This window comes from Nyctibius grandis, chromosome 6 (genome assembly GCF_013368605.1).
Source record: "Nyctibius grandis isolate bNycGra1 chromosome 6, bNycGra1.pri, whole genome shotgun sequence".
NCBI classification, from domain to species: domain Eukaryota; kingdom Metazoa; phylum Chordata; class Aves; order Nyctibiiformes; family Nyctibiidae; genus Nyctibius; species Nyctibius grandis.
The window spans coordinates 71,752,631-71,769,264 of record NC_090663.1 but is presented as its reverse complement, the minus strand read 5'-3'; the positions used below and the strand labels follow the sequence as shown (position 1 = coordinate 71,769,264).

Sequence of the window (16,634 nt, the reverse complement as noted above, 5' to 3'; positions counted from 1 at the left end):
GACATGTGCTGTCCTTGGGGGGGAAATGGCTCTGATGCCAATGGGCAGGGAGAGGCTCTGTGCTGTGCACCAGCCCTGCGAGGGATGGGGCCTGCAGCAGCTCTGCAGGTCGAAGGGTAGATGTTTCCCCCATTGATCAGGTTGTACATTTGGGCTGGGAATGGTGGAGGGTGCTGAGCGCAGTCGTGCAGAGCCTTCTCCTGCTAAATACCACAAGACTGTTTTAGAGCAAATCTTCCCCAACTGCTCCCTCCACGGGTGACTCCGCAAGAAATGCATCCTCTTGCTGGGCCTCTCCCCTCCCAGCCTCAGCAATTTACTTCCAATTGTAAACTTATGTGGATTACCGAAGCAGCTCCGTGTGCTACAGAGATCATTTATTCTCCTTCATTTAAAGGCTGTGGGAAGGGCAGCTCTGGAGCTCAGCTAATTCAAAGGCACCAGACGGGCTTACAAGCTGCTGAAGCCGCTGCTTTGAAGTGAACCTGCCCGTTGCTTTCCACCATAGGATGGAGGACGTCAGGAGAGCCCACATCGCCATCATCGGCTGGGCATGCACAACCTTGTGCTTGGTCTCCTACGCAGCCGCCTTCTCGCACGGCGCGAGCCTTTCTGCCTGCACCGACATGATGCCCAGGCACCTGAGAGCGCAGCTGCACAGCTCCAGCAATGACTACGTTACTGTCCACACCAACATGTCCTTCTACTTCCCAGGTGACAAGGTTTCAGGTAAGGAATAGCTTCTCATTCCTGCATCTGAAAAATACATGATAACTAATCTCAAGTGATGGCATTAATCTTTGTGAGGGCTGGGAAGAGAGATAACTGCTCTGAGTGAGTTACGCCACCTCTCTCATCATGAGGAAACGAATGTATTTACAGAGGGATTCCGTTTGCAGCACTTTGCCTGAGGTTTCTCAGGTGATGGCTGACTCCGGGTTTTCACGTTGTTGCAGACGAACTGTTTGCCGGAGGCAGCCAGTAGGTTTGGATGCTTTGGGTGGGATTCACTTATCTCAGCTGCATCTCAGCCATACTGGACCTCATTACATGCAACGGCACATGAGAGGCACCCCCAGAGGGTAAAGTTGCCTTCCCTGCTCCTCTGCGCTGCACGAAGGGGTCTGGGTGACTCACCCGACCCTTAGGTACGGTTGGGCAGCGTGCCCCGTCCCCAGCATCGCTGCTCCTGAGGCAGATGCAGACAGAGCTGAGAGGCACCACTCCCCAGCCTGGCCGCTTGCCTGCTCATACCCATGCAAAATAAAACCCCTCCAAGGGCAGCCCACAAGATTTTGCACCCAAACCTCCTTCCTTAAAAATGGCTGCATAATGTGCAATGTGGTTAGCAGATTATAATCAAGGGGGGAAAAAGAATCAAGCAAATTTTGTGTGCAATTACATACTACAAAGTTAAAGTCTGGCCTCCTGCATCCAGCGTGTCCAAGACAGACCGTGAGGACAAAGACAGTAAGATTTTTTTTGTTGTTCTTGCACAGGCTTTTCTTTCAGTTTCAGTGTTAGCACTGGAAATTCCATTGCAAACAATTCACCCCGTAACTATGATACAAATCCCTTCACGTCCCGTGTTTTGTCTTGCAGTGACAGTGAGGAGCACCCAGGATTTTATGGGCTTTTTGCTTCAAGCTCGCAAAGTGTCTAACGATGAAATCGCTGGCACATTCGTCTTCATCCCTCCTGGTTCCAAGCTCCTGACTTGTTTTGAAGATGGTGACGCTGTCACCCACTCGGATAAGTCACTGAAGAGAAACCTGTCCTTTGTGTGGAAAGCACCAGACCAACCCATTGGAGACATCAAGTTTTTGTAAGAACATGCTGGTTCCTAACCAGAATTTGTGTCTTCTCAGTTAAAGGCTTGGCTTTATTTTTCCATTGTACTTGTCCAGCACAGTGGACATATAGCTAAATACTTATCAAATGCTGCAACAGTATCCCAGCTGGTACATAAATCACTACTTATATCTGCTAGGTAGTGCCGCTTTTTATTTACACAGTCACTATTTTCTCAGAATAAATACACTGGAAGATGACAGCCTAAGTACTTAGGAAATAGAAATACTAAAGTATAAAGAGAGAACTGTGATCACATTGCCTGTCTTTCTAAATAACACAGCCCATAGGACTTCCCTGCCTACAGGATAATCTTGTTTATCACTTCTTTTTTTTAAAAAATAATTTAAAATGAGTGTTTTTAAAAAAAGTTAAATGTAAACAGAATTATTCACAGTAGGAAGCGAGAGTGGGCACTGGGACAAAACTTGACATCCCTGTTCTGCGCCAAAGTCCCAAACTATCCAAGTATTTTGGCTCTGATTTGGAATGAAATTAAACATTTTCTAACTGGCTGTCTCAGAGGAAGCACAGCGACTTTTTGGAAGAGATTAAATTGTTATGTTTTGACTTTACAAAACTGCTTAGAAGCTGCTTGGCCAGATCCTTGGCTGCTCCCCAAAACATAAGCATCCTGGTGAGTGCCGTGGCTTGTGCATCTCATCATGATTCAACACAAACTAATTGAAACGAAAATATTGCTGCTTAGTGTTTCCAGTTTTGCCTGTTGTTTTAGATCAGGAAATACTATTAAAACCACATAAAACTCAAGTAACCGAATAAACCCAACACCACCTATTCCTAGCCACCTGCTCTGACGCTTCCTTCACCCTCTGGCTTTTGACCCTCCAAGCTGATTTCTGGTAGCCTCCCCCTTTTCTCCCTATCACAGCATCTGGAAAAACTCCTTGTTAGGCTTTAAAATGCCTTGTAAGAGTCATCTGCCACAGGAGAACTTGGGTTGGTTTCCACTTAGCTAATTCTCAGAAGCAGCTGAGCAATCTGAGCTGAAATTCTCCTAAAATCTCCAGCTTAAATAAGGCTCTCCGGGTGAAGAGTTAAAGGTTGGCCAGTGAAGCTTTGGCACCTGACAAAAAGCAGAGGGTTAAGCAAGCTCAAATATCAGAGGGCTGAGAAGAGAGACTTTTTTTTCCCCTACCTATTCTGCTGTTTGCCCAAGTTGCATTGACTTGTTTTAATTAGTAAATACCACTGTTGTTTCCCTGCCTACGGAAGATTATAAGCAAAGCTAGTCCAAGTTTTCCAAATGTACTTCTGTCACACAACGAATATAATAGCCTTTTATTTATTTTTCATTTAAGTTCCCACACATTTTTCTGACTGATCTTAATTATGAGTGGTGATTCTTCACCCAGTATCTTTCTTACGGGACCTGGTATTTTTTGTTTGTAATATAAAACCTATGATGATGGGCTAATCCTTTAAAATACTTTTGCGCTGCTTCTGCCTTCAGATTAAAGCAGTCCGTGATTAGCTAAACAGTCGGATGTTTTATTAATGCTATAGAGGCAGTAAATTCTTGCCTAATTATGTTTTAACAGCATCTCCGTAGTCCAGTCATACTTTGTTTACTGGGCAAAGATTGAATCTGCGATCGTGGCTCAGCGAGGGCAAAACAAAACGCTTGCTGGCAGCAGCAAGAAGCCCGACCCTGTAACCCCCGCGCCCTCGCAGGGACCGGCTGACCCACACCCCACAGGTACGACAAGCAAAGGTATGGGATGCTTACCGACCGCTTCCCACAGAGTAGTTTTACAGCTTATTCTGGGCAAGCATTGAACACAGGTGACCCAAACAAGCTGGAGGGACCCATTTAACTCCTGTGGCCATCGGGGAGAGCAGCGATGGCCGTGGCAAACTCCTTGAAGTGAGGGCACGGGTCAGCATTCAAGGTGATGGAGCTAGTTCCGAGGAGGGTACCAGAAAGATAAACAGGGTTGCCAGATCTTACAATTTCAGTGCAAACCCTAAAATACAACATACTTTACCTAAAATCTCAGCTCCTGAAGACAAGCAAGTGCAATTAGCAATGCTGTCTAAATAAAGGAATACATTCGTCTCTAAATGTGACTATTGCCCTTCAGGTATGTATTTACTTCTATTCATGTGGTCTTTAGTCAGCAAAATGCTCCAAGAATTTACTTATACCAAAATCAGATGCGTTTCTCAGCATTTTTGGCATGGTACCAAAACTGAGGTTTAATTATTTTACTTGACCATAATTTAGGCAGTGGGCTTTGCTGCTTTACTTTCCATCTGGGTTCCCACTCAAAATTAAGTGACATGAAAATATAAAAAAAGTCACTATTAAGATCCTTCCTGGCAAACATTAGCACCGAATGGGATTTGAAATAGACAAACCAAAGACTAAATAGACTTCTGCTCCTCTCTCGCTGCTTCTTGTTTTGTCTCCATGCTGGACAAGGTCCCACCTCTCCCGCGGTTGCCACCGGCTCCCTCCTGCGCACCCCCGCGCTGCCTGCCAGCCCCACCAGCATCATGGCAACACCAGCATTGGAGCCAGGTTTCGGTGTTGGGTCAGACGCCCGTCCCATGGCTGAGCTGAAGCAGCCGACCCAGCCTTTGCTGACTGCGTCCAGTGGGAGTGACGGATCCAGCAGCTGGGGGCTGGAGCCATCTCTCCCCACCCGAGAGCCCGGCATGGCGGACGCCTTGCGAGGTTTTCTCTCCTGGGACAACGCCTCCAGCTACAGCACCTCAGATGGGTAAATTAGGTGGTGGGAAGGGCTATTTCTCCAGCCCTTCTGGGGAAGGAAAATAGTACTAGTTTCGCTGCAGATGAGTGAGGGTCCATGTAGGAGTGTGTTTGAGGCTGGGGGGAGGCGAGAGGGTGTTTTCTTGCTGAAATTTTGAGAAATAATCCTTTGGAGATCGCACGTGACAGGGAGAAAATCCAAAACTCCTAAAAAGCCGATGTTGAGCTGCTCAGCCCAGCAGAGGACTGGCCAACTGACTGAAAAATGTGATAAAAACTATTGACCGCTATGATATTTTTCTAAAAGCTCATGCAAATATTCAATGAAATGGTAAACTCAGCAGACCTATTTCTCCATCTATAGGGAAAAGGAAGAAAGGATTCAAACCAATTATGAAATCTGGGCTTGAGGATGTCTGCTCAGAAGTCTTAGAGGGTTTGGGCTGCATGAGCTTTAATGCAACATTTCATACTGTGGGTGAAAACGATGGGGATAGGAATAAATGATCAGACGTTATTAAAAATGCAGCCCCCTAAGGTCTGTGTTGACTGCATGTGTCTGGAGGCTGCTCTAGGGAGTGGCACGCTTCTCCAGTGGTGCAGAGCCCAGGGACATGTCTCCCTTACTAACCCTGCCTTTCCTCTGTCCATATCTTAGAGCAGGAAGCCTTGCCAGCGCTGCCACCCCACGCTTGTGCTTGATGTGTAAAGAAGACAAGCAGGTAAGCAGCGGGGACGGGGAGGATGTCTTCTCCAAAGACAGAAAGGTCTAAGGGAAGATGAGAATAAACCCTCTCTACTGCATCGCAGCACCAAGCAGCCCGCGTAGGTCTCATAAGTCACTAAAACTACTTTGAGACTGTTAAGAGTTTTAATTTTTGTACTTTAACTGGGAATTGGTTTTATATTTCTCTTTTGTTTTCCTTTTGAGCCCACTGCATGGGTTTTTAAGAGTCCCACTGTAAAAAAAACAATCTAAAATAACTTTTCCATCTGTAGACATGACTAAAGGCTGCTGGATGTTACTGGGCTGCAAACGTGTGTTTTATTCCCATGGAAGGCTGAGATGTGCCTTTCCAGAGGTGCTGGATAGGTACCACCCATGACATTCACCAGAGGTCAAAGACTTCATCTTTCTTGGGGACGGCCAAGGAAGCCGTGTGCTTTCTGAGGGCAGGGTCAGCCCGGGAGGCTGGATGGACCAGAAAGGTAGAGGTGGTGGTGATGGTCATGGTGGTGGGGTCAGCCACAGGCGTGGGGTGCACTTACCAGAGACAGCTGGAAGAGTGGGAGCTGGCAGACGGGAGGAGCAGGTGGGAGGGCCTTTCAGGAAGGGGTGACCTCAGGAAAGGAAGCCCAGAAAGATATGAAAGGACTGCAGCCTCAGGGGAGTGGGGTGGCTGTATGTATGGAAGGACATGTGGGAGCTGGAAAGGGCACGTGAGGAATTAGGTAGAGAAAGAAAAGGACAGCGAGAGGAGGGAGAGAAACTGGAGAATACCAGGACTGTGGAGGCAAAAGGAGGATGCTCAGATGGGAACTAGTAGAGAAGCTGGAAAGCAGGGATGGCTTAGAGACATGGGGTACAGAGTTAGCAGGGGAAGCCCAATATGCAGGGGATGGAGAGAAGAAAAACACAAGGAAAATAAAGAACTAGATCTGGGTTGCAGGATGCCACAGGAGGAAGAGAAGTAATCTCACAGAAAACTAAAGAGGAAGGGGCCGTCCAGCAGAGAACAAGGCAGAAATATTTAGGAAGGAGCAGAGGACAGAAAACAAGTAAAGGAGAGATGTGTAACATGAGCATCTGGCATAGCCATGGAGAGGAGTGGAGAAATGACAGAAGATGGTAACCAAAGGAAAGGAAGAGTTATTGCACAAGGCAAGACCAGGAGAGCATAACGAAATAACAATAGTGAGAAATTAGGCAAGAAAGGAGAGAAGTACAAAAAGAAAGGAGAAATGAGGTGAGGTAGGGCAAGGACTTGCAAGGCAATTCCATTTGCTATCCCAAAGTCCCAAGTCCTGCAGTATATCCCTACAGTGTGGCGTTGGCATTTTGAGGGGAAGCGATCCATACCCACGCAATCCTAACTTTGCCAGCCAGCTACTTTACAGTTTGCAGTTCAGCCACTGAAAGTCTTTTATTTACTACCGTATTTTACTAGCACTTTCAGAAACGGTCTCTTCCACAAAGGATGCTCTGACCCTCCCCTACTTGGGATCACAGCTTGCCAGGGCACCTACCTCAGCTTTGTGCTCCTGTCACACTGTCTTCCCAGCAAGCTTTAGAAATCGCTAATGACGGTGGAGGGTGAGAGTTTCTCTGGTGTAATTAATGGATGTGTGAAAAAGCCTGCTGGGCTGGACAGGCTGGAGAGGCGCCAGCTACTGAGGGCCACATCCAAATCTCAGTGGAGCCAAAGAAAAGACTCCAGTAGATTTTTGCAGGTTTTGGATGGGGGCTCAGGTGCACAGCGGGAATGGAAAAATTCAGTGGGGGCCTCCTAAACTGTGCGATTGTTTCACAGTTAGTCTTGGATGATATCTGCAGCAAAGCCTGGGCTGCAGAACTGGCACAGAGGGGCTGTCACTGTGTGATGGATAAAATAAGGTGCACGGCACCAGGCAGAGCCCCTAGGAACAGGATCATGCAGGAACAGTCGTTCCCTCTAAAGCGGGTGGTTGAGCACCACTGAGAGGCAGCAGGTCCCAAACTGGCTGTGTAGCCTAAGAAAGCATGATGGGTTTTGAGAAGGGCTCACAGGTTGTATGTGACTGCCCCAAAACTGCTGATGTCAAAGGCCATCCCAAGTGTCCTGGGTCCCTCCGCTCCGTGGTTCGATCCACAGCCTCAGAAGGGTGACACTGAATCCCAGTGGGCTTGGTGTGACCCTAAACATGAAGCTTGGCGAGGAAGATCACTCCTTTCCTTTCAGCATGACCCTGGTATCACTCAAGATGGAAATTGTTTATTAAGGGATTTTTTTTGTGATAATGATGCCTGTGAAAAATACCACCGCCACCACAGGAGTTGCAGACCTTTACTTAGGCAAAACAGTGACCTTCCCCTCCACCTGCACCCTTCACCTCTGCCCCTTCAACCCACTCTGCGTTGCCCCCCTGGGACCAGCTCCCAGTGCCTCGTCTCTCCCTTGGCAATTCTGATACGGATGGAGCAGGGTTGAATCTGCCTTGTTCCTAAAAGCTGCTGAGTAAGCAGGGGATGGAGCAGGGTTATTCCAAGGCCGGGGGACACCTGGGTACCAGAAATACAGAGCTGAACTGTACCGTGATGTCAGTAGTGGATGAGAATCTAACCAGCCCCCTTTCTCTTCCCTCACTGCACATCTGGTCATGTTTTTGCTTTCAAAGGCCAGTACAGAGAGCGGGGCTGTCTTGAAAACCTCCCCACATGCGACAGCATCTTCTTCTGCCCCGCACGTACACACTCACCTGAGTGATGTCGCTGTGACAACAGCCTGGTTTGGCGATGCCGACGCTGCCAGCAATTTGTCATCGGCTTCAAGGCAAATGGCAGAAAGAGAGCTGGCACTGCAGCCAGAGGAGGCAGGCGCCAGGGGCGAGGAGGAGGAGGCGGCGGGTGGGAATACCCTGCCATGGGTGACCAGGCCAGCTCCCAAATCTGCTGTTCCCGAGAAGGGGGAAGACCCTGGCAGAGGGACCCGACTCCTCGCAGCCCAACTCGGCATCCTCCTGGTCTGCACGGCCGCTCTGGGCCTGGCACTGGCGGCTGCCATGCGCTGTGTCTGTGCCCAGCATTGCCACAAGCGGACCGAGGTCTCCTTCAGCGAGCCGGACCCCGACGTCATCGCCGTCAGAGAAAACGGGGAGGTGATGCACTTCCGAAAGATCCGGGAGAACAGCTTCGTGCTGGTGCAAGCCGAGTACAACTGGGTCAGTCCCTCGAGCAGTGGGAAGAAGACAATCATCTGAACATCTGCAACGCCGAAAGCAGCAATACAGCGGCCGGTGTAGGTGAAAACAGCCCGGACTGTACACCACAGGTTATGGGAAGCGGTGGGGCAGTTCCTCTACGTGCCACCATCTAGGTAAACAAACTCAAAGCTGCCAGTTCAGACAAAGGTGTTAGTTGAAAGTATCTAAGCTACAGCTGCTAAGAAAATAGAAGCTGATAGATTGTTCCGTGTGTTACACTTACCGCAATTAATATTGTATATCTGCTCATTAGCTGTCACTGCAGCCGTGACATACGCTGCTTCCTCTGTTGCCCTAAGGGTGTAGCCAAAAATAGAAATTCTTCCTCTGCGCTGTAGTATTGTCTCCTGTTTAATCTCAGCAAAAAGTTTCTAGTGTTGTATTTCTTTCTAGGAACTAGAAACCCCTGCTATAAACCCAACCATTCTCATTCAGGAGCTTAGAGGTTTGATTCTGTGCCCTTGGTATGTCTCGGATGACAAAATATTTGCTGGTAGATTTTAAGTTTCAATTTGAAAATAAAAAGCAATAACTCATTAGTGGAGAACATTGATCCAAAGAACGCTGAATTGATCTCCGGGAATGAAACACAGGGTGACGGACACCAGCTTTTGGGGGAGAAACATGCCTCCTCATCAGGTGCAAATGGAAGAAAACCTTTCCTGTCCATTTGCACCTTATGAGGAAGCTTGTTGAAGCCTGACAGCCAGCGTTTACTTGGTCTTTTACTTCGAGTCAGCTCAGTAACACTCTGTGCAGAAACGTGCAGAGAAGTACCCTTCCCAGGTCACTTTGGAGATCCCCAGCAAAGGCTGCGTGGAAAGTTAACAGCATCCTTCTACTCTGAGTTCGTGCAAACTTCTCTCCGACTGTGTGGTTTTCTGCAGGAGGCCACTAAAACAGCCCTTGGAAAACATGAAGGTCCTTGACACCTTCTAAGAAGGAGAGGTGATGACAGCAGGGGTAAAGGTTTGTTTTACTGCAGCTTTGAAAGAGACAGAAATAGCCCTGATATTGATCCTCTTGAAATATACATTTTATAGCCTTTCAGAGAGCAGGAATCACCCCTTCTGGTGTCCTTTTCTAGGGTGGGGGGGCTCAGATGATCCCCAAGCTGTGTAATGGGGGACAGACTTAAACTTTGGTGCTGCAGCTCGTTTCACAGCCTGCAGCAATCCCCCCTGAGCTAAGTAGACACTGACAGGACCCTGATGGCTCATAGAATCCTTCCTGGTGACAACTTCCCCCTCTGTCACAGGAGGGCCCTGTAACCATCTCCAAGCAGCTGGCCATCTTCATGCTTGGTAGTCAGTCAAAGCTCTGCTCTCAGGTCCTCCCTTACCTTGCCTTTGACTTCAGAGGAGACAGGTGGGACGTAAAGGAGCTCTCTTGCACAAATCCCTGTAGTGTGATGAACACAGTGCATCTTTTGCTCATAGCACCTTCTATTAGCATTCAGAAAGAGCTGGTTTCTGACTGTACTATCGTCCTGTGATTAGTGACATGATGCTTTGTGCTACACACGTGGCCAAATTCTATCATCGAGTTAACTTCTAGGCCTAGTGAGCCTTGGGCAAAACATATGAGTAAGAAAAGAAGTGTACTCACAAATGCAGCTTGCAGAGATGAGCTTGATGGTCCTAACCATTGCACTTTGAAGAGAAGGGTGGCTGCACCATGGCCCTTCCACTGCAGAGTAACTAAGGGTAGTGCTGTAATTGAAAAGACATTTGTTTTAGGACTCAAAAGGATGCTAGTTGAATTGTTTTATGTTCAATAAGTCAAGCTTAAGCACTACCTACTAGGAAGTCTACAGGTTTTTAATTACAAGTCTAGACACTTCCAATGGCATTCCTGTCCTGTGTCATGTGCCTTAGAAAGAAATCATGTTTCTGTAACCCAGTGTAGCTGAACTATGTAGCCACTAAAGCAGACTGCATTCAAGTCGTTAATGCAGCCAAAAAAAATCCTAATTAACTGAGAAAATAGGTCAACAAACTCTTAAATATTTAAAGAACTATCACATATTAAACAGTTTCTTATGATGGCATAGCTGTTTATGAATAAATTACAAATACCTATGGCCCCTTCCACTATCTCTCTAGGTTTAATGTTGTCAGACTGATATAGCCTTAAAACCGTGCCCTTCCTCTTCCCAGCACCTTCCCCATGACCCAGCATCACTTCTTGCCAGGCTGACCGGAGCAAGCGAAGGTCTCATGGAGATGTTTGATTAGGACAGCAGCACTTCAACACCACTCTCCCTTCTGCCAAACTCAGCCTTCTGTTAAATTTATGCAGCTCCAGTATTATTAGTAGTAAAACCAGTAATGGTGAGCTCTGAGGGACATAGCTCCTTTGAATTAGTAATGAGTTTTGCTACTTTGCGGACTTGGCTGAGACCTAAAGTGCTTGTGGGTTTTTTTCTTGACTTCTGAATGATGTTTCGTTTATTGTAGTTGCCATGACAAGACGGATGGAGGTTTTATCTCTTCTTAAGGCTGTTAAAAACATGAGGCTCATTAATTTATTAAAAGGCAAACCATTCAAACACCCCGCCCTCCCATTCTTAAGTGACTTGCCTTGTATGGAAATTCATCTGTGCTCACGTTTGGAACAAATTTAGGAGAAAAAAAAATGACAGAATTAGGAACCATTCTGATGGTTCTAACAGAATAGAACCATTCTAATATTTACTGGAGGGACAAGTGAAAGACTTGGCTTGTTTCCCTCTCTAAGTGCATAGAATCATAGAATCACAGACTTGTTTTGGTTGAAAAGGACCTTTAAGACCATCAAGTCCAACTGTTAACCCAGTACTGCCAAGTCCATCACTAAACCATGTCCTTAAGCACCACATCTACTCATCTTTTAAATACCTCCAGGGATGGTGACTCCACCACCATGACTGTGTTGGTCACAGACGTTCTGCTGGAACTGGAGGATCTGTTCCTCCAGCACGGGTCAGTCTGCAGTGTCTGTGGCCCATGTTAGGCTGCCATCCCTCAGCAAAGTGTCAGGGCTTTGTGTTAGAATTACTGACCAAAGGTGTGGAAAGCAGCTCTAATGCACACCTATCCTGAGTCTGTCTCCCCACCAGCCAAACAGGCATCAAACGCAGTTTTGTCAGTAAAAATTCCTATGGCTTAAATCCTCTGATGCCATTACGATGCATGAGCTATCCTAACTCAAAAAAAACCCCCAAAAATATTTAGAAATAACTAACTTGCACACAGACATGCCCATTCATCGCACCCTTACTCCTTACTTGCATACTCATTTTCCCATCTCAGGTCACTGTGATTCCTGCTTTCCCTCTGCTCCACAAAAATATAAACCACTGCCCCGAAACCATCAGTCCTGCATGTTGAGCATATAACACCATCGCTGACACTGATAGACCACTTACGACTTTTCCATGGTATCTGAAATCAGTTTGGCTTCACCCATCACCAAGCCCTTCCATACATCTTGTTCCCCCTCTGTTGCAGAGAAGATGTTGTCTCATGCAATGCTGCATCTGCTCTATTAAAAAGATGCCCGCCCCACCTGCAGTCAGCAGAGGATGGCAGCCCTCTAATACATTGGTGGCACTAAATGTAATGTGGAGAGGTTGCATTCAGCAGTGCAGTTGGCCCAAAGCTCGGTTAATTCATCATGGACATCTCTTGCATTGGTTCAATTGTCGCTAATAAGCAAAAAAGCCAAACATGCACTGATGTGGTCAGCTCCAAAATGGGTGATGAGACTCCCAGGAGAAGCCACAGGGCCCTGCGGGCCCAGCTATCATGGTCAGCAGGGATGTGCAAGATCCGGCTCTCAGCAGAGGCAGAGCTCTCCCCAGAGCAGCGCAGGACGAGGCCCCAGGTGTTACGGAGCTCTGGCTGGGTGGCTTGGCCAGCCCTGTTGGCACAGTTTCTGCAACTACTTCAGACCACACAAACCAAAGGAGGCAAAGCAGCAAGGCCAGGAACCCAGAGAGCAAAACATTCAGCACATCCCCCAGCAAACTGAGCACAGGGAGATGATACCTTGCTGAGAGGTGAGGATTTGTGCTCTCCCTCACCCCTGAGGGTTTGCCCCTGCTTCAGCCAGCTCCCTGGTGGAGCTGCAGATGCATGTGTTATTTATTCACATAGATTTAAATAACAATGAGAAATGCCTGTAAAAAGATGAGGAGATGCTCTAACGATTCCTGCAACGTTCAGCTGCAAGAAGAAAGCTGCTTACCAGCACCAACCAACCACAAAGCAGCGACCCAACCTGCCCAGCTGGTGAACAGCAGACCAGCCCCCTCATTCCTCCTAGCAAGCCGGACCCCCTCCACTGCCCCTGCCATGGTCTTAAGGCTCAGTCTGAAAGTCATCGTGTCTGGATAGCTCTGCAGGGCTCCCTTCCTTTCTTTCCCTTCCCCTCTCTCCTGCCAGCTCCTCCAAGGCACCACATCACCTACGAGAGGGCAGAGACGGACTAGATGATCTCCAGAGGTCCCTTCCAACATCAGTTGTTCTGTGGTTCTGTGACCTGAGGAGTCACAACTGCCCTTGGACCACGAGCTGCTGCTCAGGGATCTCTCCCAGCTCCCTCCCACCACCGAATCGTTTCCCCATTCGCAGGTCTCATCCCAGCAGCCCTCCTTCCTCATCAGCGCACATGTGACTCCCTCAATAAAGCATTTTGTTATATGATGTATAAAGGATCGTGTCTCAAACCACATTTTACTGTATATTTAAGTGCATGTTTTGCTGATTTACTGTTGTTCTAGAGAATGTCTCCCTTCCTCAGCCGGGCAGGCCCATAAAGGATATATCAGCTCTGACTAACGATTATTAGCACATCCCGAGGTTAGGCACCACAATCAAATAATGCGTAGGAGGGAAGAGAGACTCCAGCTCGCTCGGCTGAGGGCAAAGATCACAGATAGTCTCTCTGAATCTTCAGATTACAATATCCGTTACAGATTGCCACCTTCTAATGTCAAAGTATAATTTGTTGTCAAGAAAAATGTGTCGCTATTTCAAAGGCGAGTCAGAGATCAGACCCGCTGTATATAAGTGTATGTTGATGTACATTAGGCAGCGACGGGCAGGTACCGAGGACCTCAGGCTGTCGGTGTAGGGGGAAAGGCAGAAGATGTGACTCGTTGATCGTTATTATGCAAACACACGGCCCGAAGCAGAAAAAAATAGTTAACCCGGTCAAGTAAAGTGTCACCAGTAATTCCCGGTGCCTAATGCGGCCTAATGACGCTCCATGTCAGGCGAGTTCACCGCCACCTCCGGCGCCAGCGGGTGCGGGCAGAGCGGGGCCGGGCTGCGGGCACAGCCCCGAACGGGGACACCCTCCGTGGGGAAGGCGCAGACTCTGCCCGCTCAGCCGGTGCGGGGAGGGACGGGCAGAGGCTCCCGCGTCACTCCCCTTCCCGGGCCGACACCCGCCGCGGCCGCCGCCCCGCACCCGTCTCCTCTGTCACTCGAACGAGGAGGTGAAACCCACCCACAACGAGCGCCTCCCCCCGCCGCCGCCAGGGGGCAGCCTTGCCCCGGCCATGGCGGCCCGCCCGGCCCCGCCGCCCGCCCCTGTCCCCCCTCCCCGGGCCGGGCCGGGGCGGGCAGCGCCGGGGCAGCGAGCGCTCGGCTGAGGGGGTTCAGACCCGGCCGTCCCCGCGGCGGGTGCTGGGGGCGGCAGTTCGCCCAGACGCCGCCATCTTTTCAGGGGAGAAGGCAGCGGCGGGCACGAAGGCGGCCGGGACCGAGCAGGGCAGGTGGGGCCCGGCTCCGGCGCGGCGAGGGCCGCGGGGCAGGGACACCCAGGGACACCCAGACCCAACCCCACGCAGCCCCTGGCAGAGGCGACGTGCAGCAGCTCAACTCTGCTGGCGGCTTCTGGCCTCTCAGAAGACTCGCTGCAGCCCATCACCTTGGGCAGGGAAATGGCCGAGCCCCTTACTAACACACCCCAGTTACCTCCAGTCTCCCAGCGTGGGCTGAGTTGTGAAATCCCCACGAAAGCGAAGAATGTGGACACACACCGAAACGTGTTGAAGGAACAAATGAACAGATTCCCAGAAGCTACAAACCCACGGTCACCAGCGCTCCATCCTTTTATGAACTGCAAGCAAAAAAAATAAGGCCCAAGACAACCATCGGTCCCAATTTTTCACTTCCAAGTCAAAGGACTGATTTGACTTTTGATCTTTAAAGGACAACTATCACAATTTTTAAGCAATAACATTCAGAAGAGATGAACAGCACACTTGGTGATCTGCATCATTTATTTCGCAAAGCCTATTAGTTCTCTCTGGAGCAAATTAATAATAACTCTCATGTGTTTGTCAGTGGGGATTTAATGTAGGCTAAAAAGTCGTTGAGAGTTTTCCTGAGATGGAAGTCCATTCAAAACAGAACAAAAAAAAGATGAATTTGAGAAAAAAAAGCTTAATAAAGTCTCTTTTAAACGAAAACCACTCAAGGCCTGACCGTTAATCAAAAGAACATTACTTACCTTACTCAGCATCACTGAAATCAGAATCTGGCAGCAAGTTTTAACAAGGAACCCTTTTCTCTTTCTTTACAGACACAATTTATATCAGCTGAATTATTGGCTATAAATACTCTTTTCCTTCTGCTAATGTATTGTGCTTCTGGGATTGTTCAGAGCAAACATTTTGTTGCTAAGACAATAAACTCCTAAACTGGGGCTTCTGAAACAAATTTCGAGCACATTCCAAGCAGCAGCTATTCAGAGAGTACCACGATGCCTTCTTAACAAACTAAATTTTATTTTCACTAGTATTGAAAAATATTGAAATTTCTCACTACATTTATTTTTTAAACATAGAAAGCTACTGCTTGCAATACACTGGAGCATATTTATGTATATAGCGGAGCTGAAAATTCAAACAGGATGAATTAGCAGCGAGAGTTTGCTGTTGAAAGAGCTAGACAAGCAAAATACATTCTTAAATATATGTAAAATATTCAATTATAGAACATAGAAGGTAATGGTTTAATACACATCCTGTTGCACATGGAGAGCAGTTTTTCTACATGTAATATGCACCTTACTTTAAAAAAAAAAGCTACATAAAAATCTTCCAAAAAAATGGTACCAGCAAGATTTGAGTTTTCTTGGTTTTAAACAATGTCCCGATAGATACTTTAAATGAGGTTATTTGGGAACATTGATATGTGATAGTATAGCTATACATATACTATAGCTCTTTATGCCCTTTATAATCAGAGAGGTTACACGTTAGTGTTACACATCACAGCTACGTGTTACCTGATCAGAAACATGATACAAGTCAGACTGCAGCGCTCCTATTCTGTTCCCCTGACTCGCACCAAACCTCACGTATCACAACTCAGCGATGTTTTTATACTTGGAGGGGCCAGAAGAAGGCGAGTTTGTGAGCACGGGGTGGCCAAAACCCCAGTGTCTTGGAGAAATACTGCTCCCACGCTGCTGCTCACGCGGCTCTGGGATTTGGCTCTGGCTCTGGGAGAGATCCATGCGTGACACTCACGGACAGCCGAGCTGAAAAGATACAGGCTTCCCACGTTAACACTCCGTGAGCTGCATCAAATAGAGTTATCATATTAGCTGGCTGAAATTGTTTCATACTCTTATTTTTAGTACACTATTAAGCCTCTAGGATATATTTTATTTGTCAGGGAATTGGACCTAAACAGATGTTGCAGTGGTTTTCTAAAGGAGGCTTTAGGCAACTCGCTGGGAGGTACCTGAAAGCCTGCGTGTATGTTTTGGGGAAGGGGCAGAGTGAATGCGTGAGCCAAATACTGTACATGCATCTTTTTTAGTCCTGAGTCACTGTTTGGAAATTACAGTTAATTTTTCAGACAGTGATCTAAAATATTTCACTGAAAAAAAGACTTTTTGTCATTTTTATAAAGAAAAATATTGAGGTTCTCCTGAAATTTCTGTGATTTAAAGCAACATTATGAAACAGAATGAGCGAGACTTTGCTGAAGAACTTTACAAAACATATCACGCAGTAATATGGGACTGCCCAAAGGACCAATAGTGACTATAATAGATACCGCGGTAAGCTGCAGGCCCGCGT

At 47.7% G+C, this 16,634-nt stretch overlaps 1 protein-coding gene across 1 annotated transcript; it reads left to right on the top strand.

Annotated features, from left to right (window-relative positions):
• Positions 1-509: 509 nt before the first annotated feature.
• REELD1 (reeler domain containing 1) lies at positions 510-8,545 on the top strand. The gene is made up of 6 exons (XM_068402549.1): positions 510-729; positions 1,603-1,825; positions 3,414-3,571; positions 4,298-4,598; positions 5,247-5,310; positions 7,964-8,545. Exons 1-6 carry the CDS (start codon positions 510-512, stop codon positions 8,543-8,545), a joined length of 1,548 nt encoding a protein of 515 aa, XP_068258650.1.
• Positions 8,546-16,634: the final 8,089 nt, after the last annotated feature.